Source organism: Triplophysa dalaica, chromosome 16, assembly GCF_015846415.1.
Source record: "Triplophysa dalaica isolate WHDGS20190420 chromosome 16, ASM1584641v1, whole genome shotgun sequence".
Lineage (NCBI taxonomy): Eukaryota > Metazoa > Chordata > Actinopteri > Cypriniformes > Nemacheilidae > Triplophysa > Triplophysa dalaica.
The window spans coordinates 12,001,633-12,025,768 of record NC_079557.1 but is presented as its reverse complement, the minus strand read 5'-3'; the positions used below and the strand labels follow the sequence as shown (position 1 = coordinate 12,025,768).

General features: G+C 39.8%; 2 protein-coding genes across 8 annotated transcripts in view; both read right to left on the bottom strand.

The window, feature by feature from the left end:
- Positions 1-17,854, bottom strand: part of mbnl3 (muscleblind-like splicing regulator 3) — a 38,267-nt gene extending 20,413 nt beyond the window's left edge. For all 6 annotated transcript variants that reach the window (XM_056769968.1, XM_056769967.1, XM_056769969.1 and 3 more), the window contains exons 1-2: positions 17,051-17,854; positions 5,980-7,095 (exon numbers count right to left, since the gene is read on the bottom strand). In XM_056769968.1, coding sequence (XP_056625946.1) covers positions 5,980-6,153 — 174 coding nt within the window. In that variant the 5' untranslated portion in view covers positions 6,154-7,095; positions 17,051-17,854. The remainder of the gene's footprint in view (positions 1-5,979; positions 7,096-17,050) is intronic.
- A 91-nt stretch (positions 17,855-17,945) lies between these two features.
- On the bottom strand, positions 17,946-23,124 carry hs6st2 (heparan sulfate 6-O-sulfotransferase 2). Of its 2 annotated transcripts, none has more exons than XM_056769965.1 (2): positions 22,267-23,124; positions 17,946-20,189 (listed from the first exon to the last, which is right to left on the bottom strand). In XM_056769965.1, exons 1-2 carry the CDS (start codon positions 22,824-22,826, stop codon positions 19,337-19,339), a joined length of 1,413 nt encoding a protein of 470 aa, XP_056625943.1. In that variant the 5' UTR covers positions 22,827-23,124; the 3' UTR covers positions 17,946-19,336. The 2 variants fall into 2 exon arrangements, with proteins under 2 accessions (XP_056625943.1, XP_056625944.1); XM_056769966.1 differs by having other exon boundaries at positions 17,946-20,186.
- Positions 23,125-24,136: the final 1,012 nt, after the last annotated feature.

Here is a 24,136-nt window from a genome sequence, read left to right as displayed (position 1 = left end):
TATAAAGATAATCTTTCTTTGAAGCCTAAACACAATCGGCAGAAGTAAAAAGCTAACACAAGGCTATAAACAGATTACCCTATGTTCGCTCGATATCAACGTCACCACCACCAAGCCTCCGATGACTTTTTCAAACTTTATTAAAAACGTGTTCTCTGCTAAGTAATTACTCCCAAACTATGTTTTTAGAGATTTGTGCCTGTGTTGCATAATTTAGAGATTTGTGTTCAACGACGTCTAACGTCCCCGCCAAAGGATGTATTTGCTTTTACTATCTTGTTAGCCACCACCGTTTTAAAGACACAATAAAGATTTTTAAATCACAAGCGGGTTAAAACTGGCGTGTTTTACATCATAGATTAAAACGTGAAAATATTTAGAGGTTTCGTTAACCAAAGACCTTATTTCAGGCAATTTACCAAAAATCCATTAAGAAAAGAAGGACCGGAAGTCCTAAAATGCTAACTCGCTTCCGGGGTTTGGATACAAAAATACGTCATCTCTGAGCTACTCTATAAACAGGTGCTGAATTATTTACAATTTTACTATATCAATTATTGTGGTTTTAATATCAATATCGGTAATTGACAACTCCAGTATATTGTGAGACCTATTGGTTAATGCTGTTATGCATTATTCCTGTTAAAAAAGGGATTTTATGTTGACTTAAAAGACAGTGTTACAGACAGAAATTCAGTTCTTTAAAAAAAACTTGCAACATACATACTTCAACTGCTTACAAAAAGCAGGGTTTGACACATCTTCAATGCATTCAGATCTTTGAAGGAGAAGGGGATAAAAACCCATCTTACTTCTCTTAAAGACGACATGCTCTTTCAGTACCAAGCAGAGGCAACATTAACTTGAATTGCTTCAAAAACATGTAAAAAAATCCTTGGACAACAGTGTGTTCTTTCTTATTCATGTCATCACAGATTCTTATAAAGTGTTAAGCTTCCAAACCGAGCCGAGCTGCTAAACATGAAACACAGGGTTTCAACATGAAGACATCTGAACTGTGATGGAACTGGAATGCATGGAATTTGTGGAATGACGGATCCAAATGGGATCTCTGGAACGCTAACCGTTCTGGTGGAACGTTAAAGGTCACGCCATCTAAATGAGATGTGTAACTGTCCACCAGCTACAGCAATTAAAACACTTCTGTCCTCACCAGCAGCCCTCCAGCCAGCTTTTAGCAGTGATGAAGTCTTAACCAAATTTAAAGTGAGAGAACGTGGGGGTGTCTCTTAGCTGGCCAGTGTGACGAGGTGCACTTAATGGAAATGAAAGTGGGTGTCTGAAGTGTCAGCATTCAGGAACAGCATGATGGATGGGTGCAGTGATGTTGAGGACTTGGAGATGTTGCACCTTCCCACTGTTGCACCATTCAATGAAACTCCCACACGCTCAGGTCTAACTGAGGCCAACCTCACACAACCAGACCTCTGATTAACCGGCGTGAGGTCTGATCCATAATAAAACGTATTTTGAATCTGCCGACATATACAGGAAGAGTCTGATAAAACCAACCAACCATTTTAATTTTCTTGCCACGTTGGGGTAGGTTTATCTGAAATAAAATACATCAAAGCAACCACTGCACAATGTATTTAAAGAGATTGTTCACCTAAAAATAAAAAAATCTTCATTTATACACCCTTCTGTTGTTTAAAACCTCTATATGACTCTTCTGTGAAACACAAAAGAAGATATTTTGAGAAATGTCTCAGTGGTTTTGTGTCCGTACAATGGAAGTCAATTGGGGCCAATGTTGTTGACCCGCAGAAGAAAAATAAGTCATACAGGTTAGGGAAGACGCTAGGGTAGGAAATGAGGAAAATATTGTAATTTCTTTGAAATATAATTTCTTGTGACAATCTCAGACAAAACACAAAATCTTTCGGCATTAATCTATCAAAGCAATATTTTTTACATGTTACCTTTTAGCTACTAAACACATGCAAACACATTTGCTTGCAGGTGGACTCAAAAAAGTAGCATAAAATCAGCCAACCACATTAAAGCTTGCCAGATCAGATTTGTCAGACGGTCAGTGAATGGACTTTGGGTGGTCTGTGGGCGTGCCGTCTGAATCTGGGACAATACCAATAATGCAGTGCTACTATTCTTTCTCTTTAAAAAAAGACCCACACAACTGTGCTCAACACTGTAAATTGTGTGCCTTGACACTTGTACATTTCTCTTGCACGCCGACACTGAGAGCAATTGCATCAGCGGTGTTGTTGGAGTGTGTGGGTAATGAGCAGACCATCTCAGAGGAGCAGACAGGTGAACCTGCCAAAGCACACATGAGAAGCAAGCCTTATATTCTCGAAGACACAGAGAACACAGTGATCATTTAAGAGGTAGACTAGGATACAGAAAGCACGATGTAAAAACACAGAGAACCGCGCTGGGGGATCAGAGTCCCGACGAGCAGAAAAAAAGGAAGATATGAAAAGCTGTAAGTCATGTCATGTGGGATGGACTAGGTCAGGGATCTCCTCAGCGTAGTCATGGTAACACACACGGCAACCAGGAGTAAGTTTTGCCTCATACTCTGTCTCCTCACTACTGATTGGACGGAGAGAGAGAGGGAGAGGGAGGAAGAACAAAAGAGAGAATGTACAAATGCAGAAAGCAGACTGAATAGCTTTTCAAACCACAATACTCTCTGATAAAATCTCTGCTCTAATGGTTTACATAATAGTGATCTTCTTTTGTCAGGATGCATATTCTTAAATAGGTATTTTAGGAGTATTGTATTTTCCTCAAATAAAATCAACCAGATCAGGGAGATCGGAGACATTTAATTATAGATTGGAGTCTACAGCCTTACCAGTAATGACAAGAAAATCAACCGGTAATCTTAGCCAATGTGTCTTGTGCCTAAAATGCTATAATTTAACTTTACACAACCATTCTTCAACTCAATTTTCTTCCTTCACACTCGTTTAAATGGGTTGTTTGCCTACGATACCTATTCTATTCAACATTGTAATCCATTATATAGCCGTGTAACAAATTAAAAGATTTATTTAAATTTTTTCCTGGATTTACTATTTTCAGATGTGTGTTTAGGTAAAATAATCATTTTTTTCATTCTGTGAACTACACACAATATCTCTACCAAATTTCTAATAAAGATATTGTTTCGATTTGCAGAAAATGAAAACTGGAGAAACAGGTCAAAATAACAGAAACTATTGCTCTGAATTTTTTCAGACCTCAAAACTGGATAGAAACCAAGTTATTAATTTCTTTTAAGCAATACAGCAGTACATATTTTATTAAAAGTTTAATATTTTTCTATCCATTAACCCGGGTTAATGGATAAATGTCTTGTCATGCTCTTTCACATTTTTGTTGGATGACTTTAAGTCACTCCTGGAAATTACACATTGTGAATTTTATATGTACATCATTTCTTTTATGATTGGCTGACAATCACATACTACGAAAATTGACACAGTATGTCATTATATAGTATTTCTTGACTATTTCAATGTCTACAGTTCCATTTTTCTGTATAGAAAACCCTGTGAAAACCCATGTTCCCATTCAATTTACAGTACTTCCTGGAAAAAAGACTCCAGGAGAAAAAAAGACTCCAGGACAAAAAAAGACTATTTGTTCCCTTTTCTAAAAATACGTTTTTATCTCATGTGAATGAGACGTAGCCAATGACAGTTTAACTACTTGCTCATTTAGTTTTTGACAAAAGACTTTGCCGGCACCAGTGCTATATCAATACCTGCATTACATTTACATAGAGTAACTGAATGAGTAATTCATGCGTCTCTAATTGGTTTTCAAGCTAAACCAAATAGGATTAATGGTCAATGAATAAAAAGCAAAACCTTGTGCATCAGGGGTGGAAGGCAGAAAGAAGGACACAGTAGCAACCATTAGGGGATGTCGATAAATTAGCAGAGAAATGAAGGCGTGGAGGAGAGAGAGCAATGGACGGTGGAGGGGGATGAGATTGGGTATAGAGATAAATACTAATAAGCTATTTAAAAAAGCAATGATCACAATATAATTTTACATAATTCCAACAGTTGTTTGCCCTTTTATCATCATTCACAATTCAGATATATGGATGATTCATACATATTATGTGTATACATTTGATATTTTTATAAGATATAAAAATTAAAGCACCTTATAATATAAGCACGCCTTTTTGACATAAAATGTGTTGTATATTGATTATATATATTTTATTTATTAACCCTAACAACAGTGATACAACTTAAATGTTATTCAATAAATAAGGGTTTGGTCAAATCCCAAGCCTAAAATTGCCATGATACTTGCCTAGCCATGGACTATTAAAAACACACACACACACACACATCAAAAAGGAGAAAACGGTAAAAGGGAAAGTACTGTGACCTTCATCTTTCTCTCATTTCTTTTATCTAGCTTTTCTTTCACTCCCTCTCAGTCATAACAGCAACCTGACCCTGAGTTTTAAGACAGTGGTGGCCTTTCTCTTCTGATATCATAAACATCAAACAATTGGATGTACACAGGTCCCAGCTGACAACTGTAATAGTATTCAGTGGATAACTGTATTCGTCCGACACTGTTGCTAGGCCTCGTCTAGATTCTCTCACTCCTCCTGATTTCCCCCACACACATGCTGCACAGCGCCAAAAAATGGCCAAATAATACATTCTAGCTCAATAAAAGAGACAGCTGCTGCACTCGGACAGAGAGGGCCTTGTTTGAGGCTTTGCTACACGTTAACACATATACAGAGACGTACACAAGCAAACACATTTGTTGTGATCACAGCACAATGCTCAGAGCGGCGGACATTTCGAGTCATGGATGACCTACAGGTTAAGAGCGCTTGGAGCTGTTTTACCGACGTATCAGAAGAAAACATAAAGAGAACATTTGAGCTTCTCCTCTAAAAATAGTTCAACAAATCTGATTATGTGTAGAACACTGCATTGACCTCTTATTGATAATTCTAGAATGCAGTTTTCTTTCTTTGAAGACATTTTCCCTATTGAAACAGACTGAAATGAGAGATATCAGTCTCTTTAAATAGCCCATAGACTTTAGTATTTGTCAGAGTCATGAACATGATGTTATAGTCAGACTCAAAAGTAAGAGGAATTGGGGAGGGGCAAGACACTGTATTATTGGACAAAATTAGTATGTCCAAGATGAGTCATCAATATTTAGTTTATGTCAGTTTTCAGAGACTTAAAATTTTAGAAGCCAATTTTACGAATTTTTTAATTGAGTCTCTATGAGTCATGTAAAGAAATGGACAAAACCCATTTATGGTTCAATGTGTGAGATTTAGCGACATCTAGCTGTGAAGTTGCGAATTGTAACCAATGGCTCGGTCCACCCCTCCCTTTGGAAATGCTGTGTCAGCCACCGTAGTGCTAAAATGTCGTCACGTTTTCGTTTCATTGCAGAAAGAGATTACGTAATTCACGAAATGCACTCTGTAGAGCAGTTTGTCTGTTTAGGGATACTGTAGAAACAACAGGTCTTTATAAGACATAGTTATGTAAATTATATTGCAATAGATCATCCAAAAAAATTACCCACAAAGTACAATACGATGTTACCATACTGTTTGGGCATATACCGTGGTGACAGCATAGTTTAAACATGTACTGTACTAAAAGCAAGGGATTATTTGTAGTACCATACTATTTAAACACAGCACTTTTTTCCCATCAAGGAACCACCAAATTACTTTTTATTTGCAATTGATCAAGCCCTGACCACAGGCTGCAGAGCATAAGATGAGACAAACAGCCAAAGGCTCATTTCAGGGCATCAGTATTCAAGAGATCACTACTCAGCAAAATAAAATGAGGTGTTAAAGTGTATGCATGTGTAATTAAATCCTTAAATAAATTACATTTTTATAACATATTAATAGTTAACGTTTTACATTATGCAATAGTGCATGTGTGTCCATGTCTGCATCTGAATTACCTTGAGTGAGTCGAAACAGGCAATGACGCGACCGTTCTCCACGTGGCAGGTGCGAGAAGGGTGAGCAAACTTGCACTCGGTGTCCGACCGCGAGCAGGCCCCCCGCTGAAACTCTCTGCACACCTCCAGCGTCAGCCACTTGGTGTCGCGGCCCATGGTCACATTGACGGCCATGGCGGTCCCTCGGTGAGTGGGGGGTGAGCGGAGGTGTGGGGTGGGGCAGCCAGGCGTGATAAAGCACAAAGGCAAAAACTGAGCACACTGAGGAGGAGGGAGGGGGCGATCCTTAAGACTACCTGTCCTGAAGTAAGCTAACTCTCTCAGGGACAAAAAGGGGGCATAGTCTGTTGATCAGCCGTGGGGAATTACGATGAGAACGTTCAATCAGTTTAAAGTCAAGTATACGTGCAGTGCGTATGGAGTGAGAGATATCGGAGAGCTGAGGTGGGGTAGGTCACTGTGACATGCTGTGGTGCATCTTCGGCTGTTGTCCAGGAAAACTAAAAGCAGTAGAGAACGGCACTTTGCAGTGGTCGCCACGCTGTCTACGCTCGCCCCTTCGGAGCTGTGGGTTTTATATAGCCTTCTTGCATTGACAGAAACCCTTCTCTAATTTGAGGCTTCCAAATGCCCGTCTCCTGTGGCTGTAGTCGCAACAATCTCTGAAGATGCTCTCATGCCTTGCGAGGATGGAGTCCCAACAGAACAGGTTGCCTAAAGACAGCTGATTCCAAAGAGGAAACTAATCGACTGGTGTCCTTGTATTAAAAGGTGAAATGGAAAGCATGCAAAGTTGGACTCCAGGAACAGGGAAGGGGTGATTGACTGTCAGGGTGAAATATAGCCCGAGCCAAGGCCAAACACGCGCACACACACTCACATACAGTCTCAAGTCAGCGGGGAGGAGAGCGATCCGAAGCGGAGACCATCCGGGATGGGAGTGCGGAGACAGACGCGAACTGCTGCACCGTCCAGATGAGGCACTTTGTGATGATGCAAGTCGTCGTTCACTTGAACCGTTTCCTCATTCCTCCTGCTCTTCCTGCGTCCTCTCTCATCGCACCGCTTTGTAGGTGTTCTCACACACTTCCACGAGTCTTCTAACCGCAGACAAACCTGTCTTTCCAAAAACACACAAAAACACAAGAGAAACATTTAGTACGCGCTCCGTAGAAGCACGGCAGAATATTGCACAACATTAGCATTACTTCATGAAACACAAAGTAGAAAATAAAAAGTCACGCTAAATAACAAAGAAAATGCCTCAGCTGTTTGTTGCAAACCTGTAACTGGGGAATACGGAGGTGAGAGACAAACAGAGCGAGCTTGAAAGCGCATGGCAGAAAGCACAAGTGTGAGAGCGCAAGAGATAAAGGAGGAGTGCAGACGGGCGGCAGGCAGCAATGCAAAGGAAAGGGCAGGCTGTGTCTTGATTAAGAGATAGAGGGAGGGAGGAAAAAAAGTGGGAGGAGAGAGGAAAAAAGAGAGCGAGCACATGGGAGACGGCAACGTCACTTTACGACTCTCTGGCAAATTGAAGCAACAACATTAAGTGCAAAACAAAACAGCGTTTGACGCGGGGGGACGCAAACTACGCGCAAACAACGCTGTCAGTGTGCTGAATATGAACGTGACTTTCTGTGAGAAAGAAAGGAAGTAGAGCAGACCAGAGGAAGGACAAATCCCCATAGCTGCAGCTGCTGAGCACAGAACAGTGCAACAGCCAATCAGCCGCTGCGCTGCAACCAGGCAAGGCGGATCGGCCAATCGGGAGGGGGGAAATATATTGATCACTTTTTTCCCAACCCTCTTTGTCATTGCATTGCTCCTTGGCTGAGGAGAGTGAAGCATGCTTGTTTCTCTGCTTCCTGAAGCATTATCAGGAGAGATGACCTGCAAACTCGGCCACGCATGTACAAAGAATGAGATGAATAAGGAAAACAAAAACAGATCTTTTTGTCATCAAATTCATAATATTGTTTGCATGTGGACGTGTTTGTAAAGATGTAAATGGAGAAAGACGGTGGCAGCACCGTCACAGGAAAATGTGAGCTTGCATCTTGGGTGGGTCTTGATATGCAGTCCCCTGAGAAAGAGATGTAACAGTGAGGGATAAATAATCGATGGCGTGATGACCAAGCACACTTGAAGGGATGTGTAACTGAGGGACGTGTGGGTAAACGGATGAAACGACCAAACAAAAACAGATAAAAGGCACGGTGAATAAGCAGAGAGTGAACGGATTACAGGTTAGGGCAGATATTATCGGTCACTGTGTCTTACAGCGACAGACACAGACGTCGCAGGCGGGCGGGTGTGCGCAGACAGTCCAGAAGGAGAGCAATGCGGTGAGGGAGATGAGGAGAGAAAATGAGAGGGGGGAGGAAATTGAATTAATAACACCCACCTCCAGATACAAGAACAAAGGCACTAAATGCAACGTAACGCAAAGGAGAAATAGGTTTTACAGTTTAATGTACACTCCCTCCCCCAATATCTGCCCTACAGTTAGATCGATGAAGATTTCCCCGCAGGGAGCACGGACCTGCATTGAGCCGTTCGTCAGGGCAGAAGTTAGCACAGCTCTGTCTCAGAGCAGCGTGGCACCTCAACCACACCTGCCTCCACGGCATCTCCAAAAGGCCAATTATCTCATTATAAGTGAGCAGGTGAATGGAGAGGTGATCCGTGAAGGGAACATGCTGTTGTGACGTAAGCCGTCGCGTCCCTACAAAGACGCCAGTTAATATATATTTACAAGCATCACCCTTTGGACAATCGCTAATCCTTCTCGTAATGACGACAAACATCATTTCCCAACAACGATGATTTTATCTACACTGCTTGTAGCGCTAATGATCACAGTCGTCCCTGAGACAATGGGACCAGTTATAAATAGATGTCCCGAACTGATTTCACAGCGTGATAAAGTCAATTATTAATGCAAAGCAGATTGACAAAACACGGCCTGGCTATTTGGTGTACGCCTGGCCTAGTTATCACAAACGGTCTTCCCTGAAGAGCGAAAAAAGCATTACGCGCCGAAAGAAAGGTTTATCGTTGAATCTAGTAGAATGGATTTGAACAATGGTTGACTGCCGAAAACTTTTATTGCACAACAATTCAATTTTCAATTCAATTTATTTATATAGCGCTTTTCACAATGTGCATTGTTCCAAAGCAGCTTTACAGGAGCAAATCAAAAAAACTGAAAAGCTAGAAAGGTAAAACAAAGCACAGTGCACTGTGCATCCATTCTAATAAATAATATCTAATAAATAAATAGATTGATGCAGAACTAAAAGTAAAACAGTAAAGCAAAACAGGCTTAAAGAAATGTTTCAAGGCGAAGTAAAACTCTGCCGTCAATACAAAATAAACAAGGAGCTTAAAGTCCCTGTGAACCGAAAGTTACAGAGTGAAATGGAATTTTGACAGGGCTTTAGTATTTCTCTGCGATTTGATTGGATGTTTAAAAACAGCCGTTGCATTTTTAAAAGGAACAGCCGGCAGACTGACAGGTAAAGGGGAGGAGTTAACGGATGCTCCGCCCAAGCCGTCTGACGTGTCATCTAAGATGGATAGTCATTACAGGACAGAAGTGCATTTTCAGATATTAACTTAACATTATGAGGGCACACGACACGATTTTTATAAAGTGAATGACCCACATTGAACTATTTACAATAAATGCAGCAATATTTTCAAGAAAAAAACCCATTATAGTTTTTAATTTCACTGGGACTTTAAAAGGGGCAGTTCACCCAAAAATGAATTTTTATTCATTATTTCATTCAATTTAAAAGAAGTCCTATAGTCTGACAACAGGGTTGCAAAAAACAAACTCAAATATAAAACTTCATAGTACTGTATATAAACAAATGGAAAATAAAACAGCTCGACACAATCAGGTAAATCATCATTACTAAGTAAAAATTTCTTCATGTTTTTAGCCATTTTGTGCCTTATTTGAAGAAAGCACAACAAATACTTAAATATTTAGATTCCTTAATAAAAAATAAATAACTTTCACTTTTCTCAGCATTTACCGATTGCAAGATGCCACAAATACACTAATGTGTCACGAGAAGTAACACCGATACGATGCCATGGCCTAAGATCAACAACTATAAAGTTTAACAATCACAAAGAATTTCACAACTAAATTATTAACATTCCAAAGATAAGTACAAAACAACCGTGTGTTCAATATCAATTACATAATCACCATCTGTAGTACAATGGTTATTTGGGTAAGTATAAGCAATGGTTGTGTAGTGACTTAAATGTTTTACAGCAGGAAGATGACTGGGTGGGAATATACAGTTGAACACACCATACATGTGTGTTTGGGTGTTGCTGACGGAGATATACAAAGTAGGTTGTAAATATCAGAAGTGTGGAGGTGGTGAGTGTATTGTCTCCACAAGGTCACCGAGCTGTACACATATACAGTACACACACTGCACCTGTGGTGTCCTTCAAGCATTCAGTGCATGTGCATACACAAAACTCAAAGAGAAAGACGTTGACTTGACGGTATAGAAGTGTGTTTGAGAGGCAAATGTCTTTCACTCGACTGTGGTTTTAAGACCACAGAAACAGAATAACATCTACAATATGTCTGTCTGTTAGTGTGAGAGGTTGAGAATGATAGTCATTTTAAATTAGATGCTAGGATTACTTCTGCATAATGGTATATGACATATACATTTGTAAGCAAAAAAACCCAAAACCTGACTTGCAGAGTCTGTTGTGCATTCGAGACACACCCACTGAACAAGCTAATCTTAGATCTTGGAATTATTGATTACAGATCAATATGACAACAGCTGCTCTAGTTGTAATAATCACAGTGATTACTACAGTAAACAATGTTTAACGTTAATTTAAGATCTATTGTCATTTTTATTCTAGTACAGTTTGTCTTCCCCTGTTATATTTACAGAAGAATGAAGCATTATCATAATGTTAAAGGAACATTAAAGTGGAAGTGTCAGTTCAATATGCAAAAACACTGTGGAGCTGAATTGGAGAATCCCAACCATGCTGACACAACCATTGGGGTGAGCATGGGGGTGGACTACCACTTTTAGGTAGGTGAGTTTCCCAGAAAACCTGTTTTAAAACAATAATTCATGACTCACAATTCTGTTTTGTGACCGCAGACGTTACACACTTTGTGATGAATTCAATTAAAACAACTACAATATAAAAAACTGCAGGACGAAAAATCTTATTAGCCCACAAACATTTAATGGCTAGATGAAGCAGCATTCTGCAGGCGTGTCGTTTTTTCAGGTCCCACCGGAGTGCAACATTTTGCTTATGTAAATAAACCAAAGGCCATGGAAATTCACCATCTTTAAGACATGGCTCTTGTGTCAACGAAAAAAAAGAACAATGCAGCACTTCCATGGTCATAATCATAACCAAAGTTGACCTTGAAATGCTGGTGGAGAGACGACGTGAAAACGCGGTGCCATATGCCACCTTCATAGCGTTCGTATCACGACTACAAAAAACCTGAAACATAATTACAGTGCGACTCAGATAGCATGCGGTGTCAACTGTACAATAAAGACTAACCACCAACGAGTCCAGGGAAAGAAACTGAAGTAACTACATCGGAATGATACGCAGAATCCGACGCGTGATTGAATTTGGTTTTCCGCCTCTTCCGTGTTCATCCGCAGAGACAGGAGTGGGAGTGTGAGGGTCAGTTGGCAGAGGTCAGGGCAAGAAAGAGAAGAGCCTGCTGTTCCAACGCACTGCAGCGCTGGAGCACCACAACATAACCTTCATACCACAGAGCTGACGCATGCAGGCAAACCCAGCATGACCAACACACACTGCAGCTTTACACAGCACATACAGTACACCCCACATGCATTCTGCCTGCTGCAGCATGTACTGCAGCACTTCTCGCTGCAAACAGTACAGCAGGCGACAGCGAACCTTTCCAATTCTTTTTAGCAAAGGTCAACAGCGCCTGTTTTGTTTTGGACTCGGCATGTGTTTTAAAGATTAACTTTACACATATAAATCTTTGTGTTGCTAAGGTAAAACCATAAAGATCTAAAGCCGATGCAGAAATGAAAGTAAATCCAGCCTGATTCTCAGAAATGTTCGTTCTGTGCAGCTTGTTAGGTTTTAACAGGTTTGTTTTTTTATCTAAATCAATCATTTTTATTTATAGTATGCAGGCCTATTTGACTTTCTGTCAGTGGTTCTGTCAGCTTCAATCTTTATGAGAGAGTTGGAGGGCTGCACAATATATCACAATCATTGAGTGCGTTTACATGCAGAGTCTTACTCCGATTATATTTAATAAGCTGATAACAAGTAAGGTCATGTAACGCTTAAAACTGTTTTCTTTTATCGGGGAAAGTTCATAAACGGCGTAAGCAAAACCCGCTCGGCTGAGGTAGTATTTTGCCCATTATTTTCATTTAACGTAAATGCATTTACAGGTTTTATCTCGGTTTTGTTTATGTATGCATGTCTGGTAGCGCAATAGTAAAAGTCCCAAATGTAAGTAACAGTGAAATAACGCATAAAAGTCCGCTCTCGAATCATGCAGTTGATGTAGAAACAGCTAAATTAAAAACTATCGTTGCATTTGCAGGTACTGCAGATATGAGAAAAGTTATAAAAATACAGCTTATGACAGATTTCCAGCTGCATTTTTAATAACTAGACAGACTATAGATGGTGACGTCACTGTACGCGAGAAACCTAGTAAGTCTCAAATTTCTATGTAAACACGCTTGTATGCGAAAACGGTTTATTGATATGCATGTAAACACGTGAAAAGAGTTTTCTTTTATAAGCTGATATTTGATAGATATCTGTTTATTTTGCGCAAGTAAAAGCACTCATTGAAATATTGTAGATTTGCGTACTGTACTACAATGCAATAACACTTGTATGTTGGCTATTTAACTTTCAGAAAGATATTTTGAAGGTCGAGAATATGAAATTTAGCGACATCTAGGGGTGAGGTTGTGAATTGCAACCAACAGCTCACTACACCCCTCCCTTTCGAAGTACGGAACTAAGATGTCGTCGTCATGTTTTCACTTCTTTGCAGAAGGAGATCACATATTTATGACACACAATGAAGACCATGTTTGTCCATTTGGGCCACTGTAGAAACAACATGGCAAATTCCATGCAAGGGTACCCGCGGTGTATGTAGATAGAAATACCTCTAAGGTAATAAAAACATAACCATTAAGCTCTTTATTGACCTACGAAGACATAGTAATGTATTTTATATTGCATTTCTGATCCTGCAAAAAATGACACACTGGACCTTTTTTCCAATTTAAATTGGTTTTACATATCATAAGCATTATTGCATCACAAATTGTATACAACATTATTTAGCATGTTATCGCATGTCGCATTTTCTCGTTTCATACGTTTTTCGATCAAATCTCATGAATAGACACACTGTCTCGGCCATTACAGGGAACAAACAGTCTGAATGACATTTAAAGGACAAGGCTGATCAGTGCAGAGAATCTGATGCAGAAGTACGACCCAAATGTAACCGATATTAATACGTACGTGTACAGTACTTCCCCCTCAAAAAAGGAAGCAATGCGAAAATACACAGACACTACGTTTTTTTCCGCCTGAGTCAGAACAACGGTATATTCAAGTCAAAACAGAGAAATTGACAGTACTGTTAATCATACTTGGTTTAACTCGGCAGAGAAACGAAGAGAGCTGGTGAGACAGCACTAGCAGCGGTGAAGTCGAGGAGAAAAGCCCCCAGCCACAGGGAAAAATAATTAGGTTAAGTATATATAATCCTTTTAGCTTATTACAGCCGAATTGCCTCCATTCATAAAAACATGCAGCTGCTTAAGTTCACTCACAAACTCAGAGCCGAGGACAGAGACACATACAGAGCTCTGGAGGGCACAAACAAACCCAAAAATCACAGGCTTAGCAACATGACACACGACAACAGGCATTACAAAGTCTCTATACCTTCCACCCAGCTCAGTCTCATATTGCAAAAACAAACTGAAGAAACAAGAGAGCTGTGAGGAGCAAGTGTCAAATCATGACAAATACATTCATGTGATTACATATGAATGTCAACCAATCCAAAAAATATTTAACTGTATATGAAAATTACCGTTATCATTTCGTTTTTTATGTGTATTGTGATTTTATAAATAAACCAGGAATATTTACAGTGGAAAAAAGTTTATGCATTGAATTAACTGGATTTTTAAAAGTGGGCGTTGCATACCAGAATGTAGCCAGATTGAATGCGATGCCTGAAAAGCTATTTGGATTTTATACCCAATATCCCACGCAGCTTTTTAAAAAACAAATTAATATATAACGCTGTAAAGATGAACTATTTGTTTCTTTGGGATAACATGCACTTGTGTCAACAAACCGTGACATTTTACCCAAAAATTCACAAAAAACATTCATTCACCCTCAAGTTGTTTGTTTCTGTATAAATGTCTATGTTTTATTAAACACAGAGAAAGATATTTGGAAGAACGCTTGTAACCGAACCGATCTTGGCAACCATTGACTACCATAGTAGAAAACATAATGGTAGTCAATAGTGCCCCAGAAATGTTTGCTTTCCTACATTCCTCAAAATATCTTCTTTTGTGTTCAACAGAAAAAAGAAATTTAAAAAAGCTAATTTTCCTACAATTGCAGTTAATGGTGGCCAAGGACTGTTTGGTTACAAGCATTCTTCCTAATATCTTCCTCTGTGTTCATCAGAACAAAAAGATGTCTAGAGATTCGTAAGAACTTGAGGGTGAGTAAATTATGACAGAATTTTCATTTCTGGGTAAAGTGTTCCTTTAGTTAACAGGGTACATTTTGATTTCATGTTGACTTTACCCCAAATCCTAATTCGCACTGGTGCAAACACGACTCAAATGATATCTCCTTAGAGAAACGGTACATTGCACCTCACAAAATACTGGTTAAAAGCTCATTTGAGAGTAATACAATCTGAGCATGTCATAACCTACTTGCAGAAGGAGGGCAGTGGACATATTAATAGCGCACAAGCAATCTTGTTCCTATGTAGAATCAATTAGTAAATTCAGATCTTTTCTGCAACCAAGCTAAATGCGATGGCTAAATCAATATTATTTAGCTGTTCCATGTTGAATAATTTGTAAATGGGGTTGCTATATCAGCAACAAGCGCAATATTTTATTGGCGTTTCAAAACATATGGCACTGACTGCTGGGCTGGCCATATTTGGCCCGCAGAGGAAGAAAGGGGAAATGAGGACATGCGTTTTGTGTGTACAGTAACCTCGCTCTGCGTTCTTATCATTAATTTTATAGGGTGAATGAAAAGCAACCAGGCGAGAGCAAAGTCCACGCAGTCGGTGACGGTTCAAAGCGAGTCTGAACCTGTGGTGCAGTTTCAGCACATGTGGCAATATGCTACCGTGCCGAGCTTGTGAAGGTTTAACAGTGTGTGCATGTTTTTCTCTGTTCCAGAAAGCTCTTTGACTGTCAGGTTGCTTCCTCATATCGGCACAACCATGAGGAAACAATTCACATTAGTTATTACAACTGGCATCTCAGCAGCTCATGACAACAAGTCTTCACCTGGTTTAACCTCACACCAAGATTGAGCTTATTTGTTTTTCCGTTGTGAGCGCTACGAACTAATGGAGCCTGGCCGTCCGTCTCAACGTTGTGTGCAGCTTACAGTATGTGGGTCTAATTCAACTGTAGAGATATTTTAAATCAGGGAGTTCTTCCAATCAAGAAGTGCGGGATAATCAGAGCCAACGGCCGAAAGCTTCTTAAAGGGTACGCAGTGGATATTGCAACCGAGATATATGACTTGTCAAGCGCCTGAAGACCTTTGAATCGCATGCATAACCAAAGGGGAGTCATGCTACTGACGTTTGACCAACGCAAGCCCTCTAAAGCACCAGGACGCTTCTGACCTAACCTTTGACAGAGCACATCACAAGGTGTGATATCAAACAAAATGTCAGCCGCCAATGCTACAGGCTCCATGACGCCACATGACGGCTCGTCTAGCCCATTTTCACTTGAAAACAGAAATATGAACTCATCGGCTTCCATATATAATACACAATTCACAACGAAAAATCTGGGAATATCATGTTATGTACGTTCAAAAAAAAATTTTTAACATGAGGTCTTACATGCAAGGTAACAGCTGGCAGGTGCAAGAACAACCGTACTGACAACTACTGCCTTATTATAACGTACCTATTAGTAATTACAACCAAATAGGAAAAAGATTAAAGCGAAACTATAATCTGATTAGCCTGACAATGCAATAAAGGTCATCAAAGGACTACCACAAATTTGCTAGACAGGAAAACATGCAACTATTAATTTACATGCAAGAACACACGTAGCTTTGACTACGGATAGTCGTCTGTGATGACAACACAGACACAAAACCACATCCACCAAACACACACACACAACTTGCAGATTCCAAGAACCCAAGGACAAATTTTGCCTGGACCGTGGGTGAACACCTTATGGTGGAGACTGCACCCATCCACAAGAAGTGAAAAATCTGCATTACAATATTCCAGACACAGACAATATCAAAACAAGACATACAGTCCAATACACGTGACTATTACAGATGTAAGTAACACGTAGGCAGAGTTGAAGCACCGTGTTTACAAACTCGGTTTTCAAGGCACCACAGAATCGACGGGAAGCTCAACAGCTGTCAGCGAGCGGATAATGAACGCATGACATCCACTTGCGTTTTTTGACGTTAAATCAGACTACACTCACTGACAGCTCGTGCAATGATACAAAACAAGGTTTGGTTTCTCAAATTAATCAGAAATTCGAAACAGATGAATTTCTTATGCGTCACTGTTCAAAGAGGCCATGTGCGCAAAAGCAAGGTTAGAGATGGAGACCCATAAGCGAGCAACTGTCTGATAGCCCTGGTACAGTTAGCCCGCATGGCGCACGGGTCGTGACAGCCAACGATGAATTACATTAAACAGATGGTGCGAAAGATTTAAGAATATAGCGCTTAGATGACTCACCTGTGCAGTTCGTTCAGTAGTCCTGCGCGCGCGACCGAAGCTCGCTGACATCAAACGCAGAGCGAAGCGAAATAAAGATTTTTCGATAACTACGTCACAGTCGCTGGCGGAGATGCGAGGCGCGCGCTCCGGTGCAAAAGTTCCCGCGTTTATACTAGACGTTTCGACGCGCAGCTTGCTGCTCGACCAGCGGACGCGGGGCGTTTCGACGAAGCGAGCGATGGTGAAGCGTGAAGCGAAGTTGCTAGCTGCTGCTAGGCAGAAGACGAGACGAGGTAAAAACGAGGGAGGGCTGAAGGGAAGGGAGGAGTGGAGCGAAAGTGTGGATGGTACTACGTGCATTCCTCCATTTTAGGGGGCTTCCCACTCAACCTTTGAGCGCACTGAGAAACATGTGTGAGGACAGGAGACGCGTTTTACCTGAGGGGTGCAGGGTGGATTATTTAAAATGATTTGATGTGTTTAAGAAACAATGTCAAGTTATTGACGGACAACAATCTTGATATTTAGACATGGCGATATGTCAGTGTGGATAAATATGACGTTTGCACTTACGCAGCGTTATCATGTTCTCCTGGGCATTTTATCACAAAACGACAAGTTGTGTATTTGTATATGATAATCTATTTTGTTGAAGAATGTTTATTTAAATTGTGAAGGTTGTATTTACTACTTCTAAAGGAAATTTGGTATGAACTCATTTTAGTTGCACGAAACTGTTACTTTGGCTCCATCTGCTGTACAAAGAGATAATTGCAAACAGGATTTTCAAGGACTCATCCTTGAGTCAAGGGGAACACAACTTGACTTTTTCTGGATACTTTTAAAATAAGAGATTTTTTTCTACCGTAATATGCTTTATCACTATTATTTGTTAGTACTCATAAATAAAATATGCGTGTCACAATGGCTTTTATTTTTAAGTAACAAAATAATATAACCCATAACCCGTGCTTCTAATATTAGCAAACAAATATAAATAAAAATAAGGCCAAGTAAACATAATATTTCGATTAGAACAAAAGTCAAAGTGTTGAATTGACAAATTAATCAATTATTTGACTTCAGCATAATGATTTGTGACTGTGGAGGACACTTATAATGGTCAATATGGTGAATCCTATTCATACATTACAGGAATGTAAATATAAGTGTGCTGCCACCAGAATCTCCCTCAATACAGAAAGACTGATAATGGCATGTATGACACATTCCAAACTTTGGCTTTTATATTTAGCATATACATTTCGTATGTATTGATTTACAGTTCGTTAAAGGGATAGTTCACCCAAAAATATCTGTCAGGAATTACTCGCCCTCAAGTTGTTCCAAACCCACATATATTTCTTTGTTCTGTTAAAACATGAATGTACGAAACATGGATGTAGCCAATCTCTGATAATGAATAAAGGGCAAAAGGCGTGACTTGGGTGCAGCCGAGGTGCCTGGTGGGTAAAACCTCACCCTTAATTATGCAGAATTGTAAGGCTCAATTTCATTTAAACGGATGAGCTATAAAAAAATTTGCCCCCCTCCCACAGTTGGCATAAAGGGCAAAATAAGGTATAAAGACCAAAATCATTTTTGTAGCAGGCTGTAAACACCTATTTCTATGCTATAAAGTTGGGCATTTTAACATGGGGCTCAATGAGATTCTGCTCTGTTTTGCAGACAGTCTCTAGCGGCCAGTCAATGAATTGCAGTTAAAGTCACTTCCATGTTGGAAGACCTGAAGCTGAAAGACTCAAAGTTATTTGGAAAAATGTTAACAACTGAGATTCCTGAGGCACCATTGGCTACAATAGTAGAAAAAAAAGTAATATTTTTTTGTTCTTTTAAAATTCTGAGATATTTTAAAAAATTTAGGAAAACAAACAGTTCTGTGGCCAAAGAAATGCAGGTTTGGATGAAAAAGAGGTTGAGCAATTTATGACCGAGTTTTCATTTTTGGGTGAATTGTCCCTTTAAACGAAGATACATCTGGCAACCTAAAGTGTACAGACCTTCCTCAGGTGTAGTGTAAATGGGGACGTTCTCTCATTAACAAGACATGTCATGCTCCAAGGCGATTCAAAATCTGATATTTGAAAATGGTGTTTAACAAAAGACCTTCATATGTGTGACTACGAAAAACAGAACAGAAAGAAACTGCTACAAACAACCCGTATATGCCAATATTTAACATTAGCAGCGATTGAAGCTTAAAGGATTGTACGTACCCCGTATATTAGTTAACCAGAATCACAATTTTCTCTAATATCAACCCATCCCCCAAATAGATATTAGCTACCGCCACTGTTCCACATTTTCCAAATAGTCCAACATGGTTTCACTGTCATCCTCTTCTAACCAATTGTCCTCCACCTGTCCTTCCGGCTCGGGCTCCAGTTTTTTTTCTGTGTCCACTTGTTTTTCCTCTAGAAAACTCATCACAGAATATTGTTGTGTCTGCTGTGGCGCTTTGGTGGGGTTAAGAACATTTTTTCCAGTCATCCCCCACCACGGCCTAACCTTGGCACGCAATTTACGCCTCTCCTGCAGACGTCTCTTACGCGCTTCTCTGCGCTCCTGCTGTCTCGCATACTGAAATCGCTGAAGGAAGAGGTCACGGGCGTACTCGTAAAGCTCCACGTCCCACTGGTTCAGCTCCCGAATCCTCCGCTGCGTCTCCGGTTCCACCTCTACGCTCGTAGCGCGGGTGCCGTTGAGCTGCGTGAATGGAGCAATGAAGGAAAGGCGGAAGGTGTGTTCGAAGAGGTACTGCGTCTTGCGCTGATATTCAGTCAGGCCAAAAAAGGCAATGTTTCGCAAGTTGCGCTTGGCACTTTCCACCAGCATGGCCCAGCGTTGGCTCTCACTCATTATTGAGAGGTTATAGCAACCTACCAGGCTGAGATCTGCCAGCATACGGGTCTGTCTGTTGCTGGCAAGGTTATAAGGACATGCCATGAATTCCTCCAATGTGCACCCTGACCAGTCATCTCCGGTGTAACAGCTGGGCAGCTCATTTAGGGTGGGCAAACGGCCGTCGCACATGTGTTTGGAGGCCTTCCAGGTGGCACCACGCTGAACATGCCTCCATTCACTCAGGTACCTCCACACCGGATCCCTTAAGATTGTAATGTAATAGTAGTTTCTGCTACATGAGAGAAGAAAAAGAATAGATGTTAGGTTATAAAATTAGTACTATTACACAAGTAGACTATGCATCATTCATTTACCGAATTAATTCATTAAATTGCATGAAAAAACGACATTAATGCATATGAATCATGAAGTGGAATAATGTTGTCATTGTTTTTTTTTGAGTTCACAGCAACATAATTATTCACAGTGCAGTTGTTGTTAGTAGAGTGTCAGGGGAAAGATCTTGATGGAAAACAGAATGAATTATTGTTGGGTGGCTGTAATTATGGGCATTTTAGCATAATGGGCGAATGAGGATGATCATCTCTCCACTCGCATCTAGAACACTTTCAATCGGAATATCAATTAAGGATGCCTGGTCAAATCCATTCAACAAATGCAAAGAGAAACTCTCTGGAGAGCCTCAAGCTCTCATCAAATGCTTACCTTGTCCTTCACTTACATGGCAACAATAAGCCTGTTTGATTATTATTTGATTAAATCGTATCCAATCTAATAAATGGGCCTTTACAGTGTTGATTATTTTATATCTACATCAGACAAATCTATCAGGTTGTACCTTATTCTTCTCATCATCTTTGTGTTATGTTGATGTGTCTACTGTCATTCGGTCATTAGCGAACACAAATTTGTACTGAGAGTGCTATCATTAAAAAGACTTTGCCAAATCAGGGACTTTGAATAAAACACAACCTAAATCAAAAAATATCATTCAAAACAAAGCTTAAGCTACACTATAAATTCAAATTTAATTTTTAATTAAGACATTCTTAATGTTTCAAAGGTTTTCACCATACTGTTAGCTCCAATGTCTATATTTGGTTTCTCTCTTTAAAGCATTTTTATTCTTATATGATTTTCATAGTCATTTATGAGTGTGACCACATGGGCACATGGAAATTAAAATATAATAACTATTTTATGTTCTATAAAGAGCCACCCCTTCTTAAATAGCAAACGTGTATGGACTGATATCTGGACAGAGGTTTAGGAAAATATAAACAGATTGTTCAATATAGTGGTATTAAATACACACAATTTTTTTAAGTTTTGACACATAATGTCACATCCAATTCAATTGACCAAATAATTTTTTGTCCAAGTTAACAGCCAGAGAATTTATTTCAGATTTTTTTTTTAATTATGTTTTTGTAGTTTATCGTCGTCTACAATTTTTGTATAAATGTGGTTCTGCTTTCTTTGCATTAATGCGATAGAATTTTCATTTTGGGGTGAAATGAAATATTTTTTTCTGGTGATCTTCATCGTGGTGTGTTGATGAACATAAGTGATAATTCACCAAAATGAAAATTCGGTCATCATTTACTCACACTCTGCGTTCTGCGTGAAAACTAAGTCATGCAGGTTTGAAATGACAAAAGAAGATATTGTTGGTAACCAAACAGCGCAGGCACACGTTGACTTCTTTTATACGGACACAAAACCAATGCAAGTGAATGGGTGCCGGCTAACAACATTCTTCGAAATATTTTCATTTGTGTTCTGGTGAAGAAAGTCGTACAGGTATGAAATGACAAGAGGGTGAGTAAATGATGACAGAATCACTTCTTAAGTATTGAGTTCATCAACAAACCATGATGAAGTACACCAGAAAAAAACTTAACTCATAGGCGCTTTATTCGCAAACCTAAATCAATAAAACGCACCCCTATGCCTAAAAGATAATCACTATTCTATAGATAGTTGTTTTAAAGAACAGGTCTCAGCGAATGTCAGATGCTCTGGTGCCAGCAGGCCGTCTGCCCTCCAGGGCGTCTGAAAGGATGGGTGATTATTATGATGGGTCTCCTGTTGAATAAAAGCAGACACTCTGGGCCAGAGCTCGACCTGTTGGAGTTCTTTTGTCTCCGCATAATTGACTTGCTAAGAGTCTTCACCACTGCACGAGAACAATTGGAGGCGAATCGCACCGTGACATCATACAATTACCAGATACCATAACAAAAGAAATACATTTGTTTGTTAGGCCAATCTTTCGGCAATGAATTAGATGATACACGGACAAGCCCAAGCAAACGACGGGCTGTTTTTGAAATCATCAATCTCACCTGGGAGTTTTGCGCATCTCCAGAGACTCTCTGTTGCTCATGAAGGAAGGCACGCAGTTAGTGAGTTCCGTCCAGTCCGCATGCAGACCGCAGCTCCAGCCGGTAGAGAAGCGGGAGAACAGCCAGGTGTCCCGTTTACCTGGCCGGTAACACGTACATTTCTTTTGCCCAGCGTGGCACTCACACGGCCTCTCTAGTTGGATGTTGCGGACCAGGTGGCGGCCAAACGTGGTCCCACCGGTCTTTTGAATATGGAGGAACACTATAACATCGTCCTCCTTTATGTTAAAATTTACAACGCGATTGAGGTCTTTAGTTGTGAAATTAAATCGCGGCACGAATCGCGCTAACGCGCCGTCCTCTGAACTGTACGGGTCTCCCGTGCTGGCTCCATCTGCGCGATCCCCCGGCGCTCGACTCCCAAATCTGGAGGACAATGATGCCAGGTGTAGCAGCTGGCAGTCGGACGTAGGGCAAACGTATTGTAGCACAATCACGCCGAACAACAACACCATCGCCAATGCGATGAAAAGCCGACTGTAGTAGGATTTTTCATCCATCTTCTCTCTGGAAAAGTGAGCGCATTACTCAGTTGTGTTGTTCCCCCGACGCGTCGTCGGCCGGGGAAGAATGTTGAACAAAACGAGTGCCTCGTCTTACCACATCAAACGATAACGTCCATTGTTTAATTTTCTGGACGTATTTCTGCTCGCGTCGACTACGCGTTCAATGTCTACATGATTTCACAAAGCATCGCCGAGTATATTTACATTATAGTGGTTTGAGATCTTCAGATAACTTCTGCTGTTTACCACCACAATCTCGCACTCGCTCTTTCACGATTTCCCAGTAGTCCATAACCGCCCCCATCCGTATATCACTCTTCATAATAAAAGTCCCAAAGAACTTTTATTTTAATTATTTTCCATGAATCTGGTAGTTTATTTAAATGCAAGGGGGTCAAATGTTTAGGATTAAACTTGGTGTATTAAGTTTAGCTGTTGTGTTTATGAAACATGAAATGTACTAAGAAATGTATAGTTTCCATTAATAACAATTGAATGGTAATAAAAGCGAAACATTAAATAAATTATTAAGATTATAATTAATAATTTAGCAGTATATTAGTGCCAATTTATGTTTGTATTATCGATGACTTACAGAGGGCTGCTACACAGACAGATCATTGCTTAAAAACATGTCTGGCACTTTTATCCTACTAAGTACTGAGAATTGTTTTAATTTCGTAAGTGCATCATAGGAATATAACATTTGTTGACCCTCATTCACATTTTGTATTAACATTTTTGTAATTATAATATATCAAGCTTTAATACACACATACACTATACTGTACACAATTCTGAGGCATATTTGTTGCTTTTGCTTTAATGAGTCGATATCAATATCAGTAGAACATTCTGTGGCTGTAACAATCGAGAGAGTTTTTTATATCCAATCTCACCATCGAGAAGTCAGTCTGAGATTACATAAAGATCGGTATATGAAATACATATGATAACATCATACCAATTCTGTCATATTAAAGTGAAGTATTTAAATCTCCTAAATACAATTTTCAATTGGATATGCTTTAGTGACAGTTTGAATTACGTTACATCTTGAAATACTCGTAATCAGAGTATAATTCCTATTTTACTCTTACAGATTACATTACATAGATTACATATTATTTGTTTATTTTTTGGTAAGCCTACCACTTTAACGGTTAAAACAACCAACCAACCCAAGATAGTGAGTCTCACATGTTTTCGTTTACAAGCATCTTTGTTCGCTATGTATTGTTTAAGAACAGTGTAAATATTCACAATCTAGCAGCAATAATACTATTATTTGTGCAAATCACAAC

Bases quoted from the DNA above. Each gene is read 5' to 3' on its own strand.
- hs6st2 (XM_056769965.1), bottom strand. From the start codon at position 22,826: ATGGATGAAAAATCCTACTACAGTCGGCTTTTCATCGCATTGGCGATG. The intron at 20,190-22,266 runs GTGAGATTGATG...TCTCTCATGTAG, and splicing joins GAGATGCGCAAAACTCCCAG to CAGAAACTACTATTACATTA.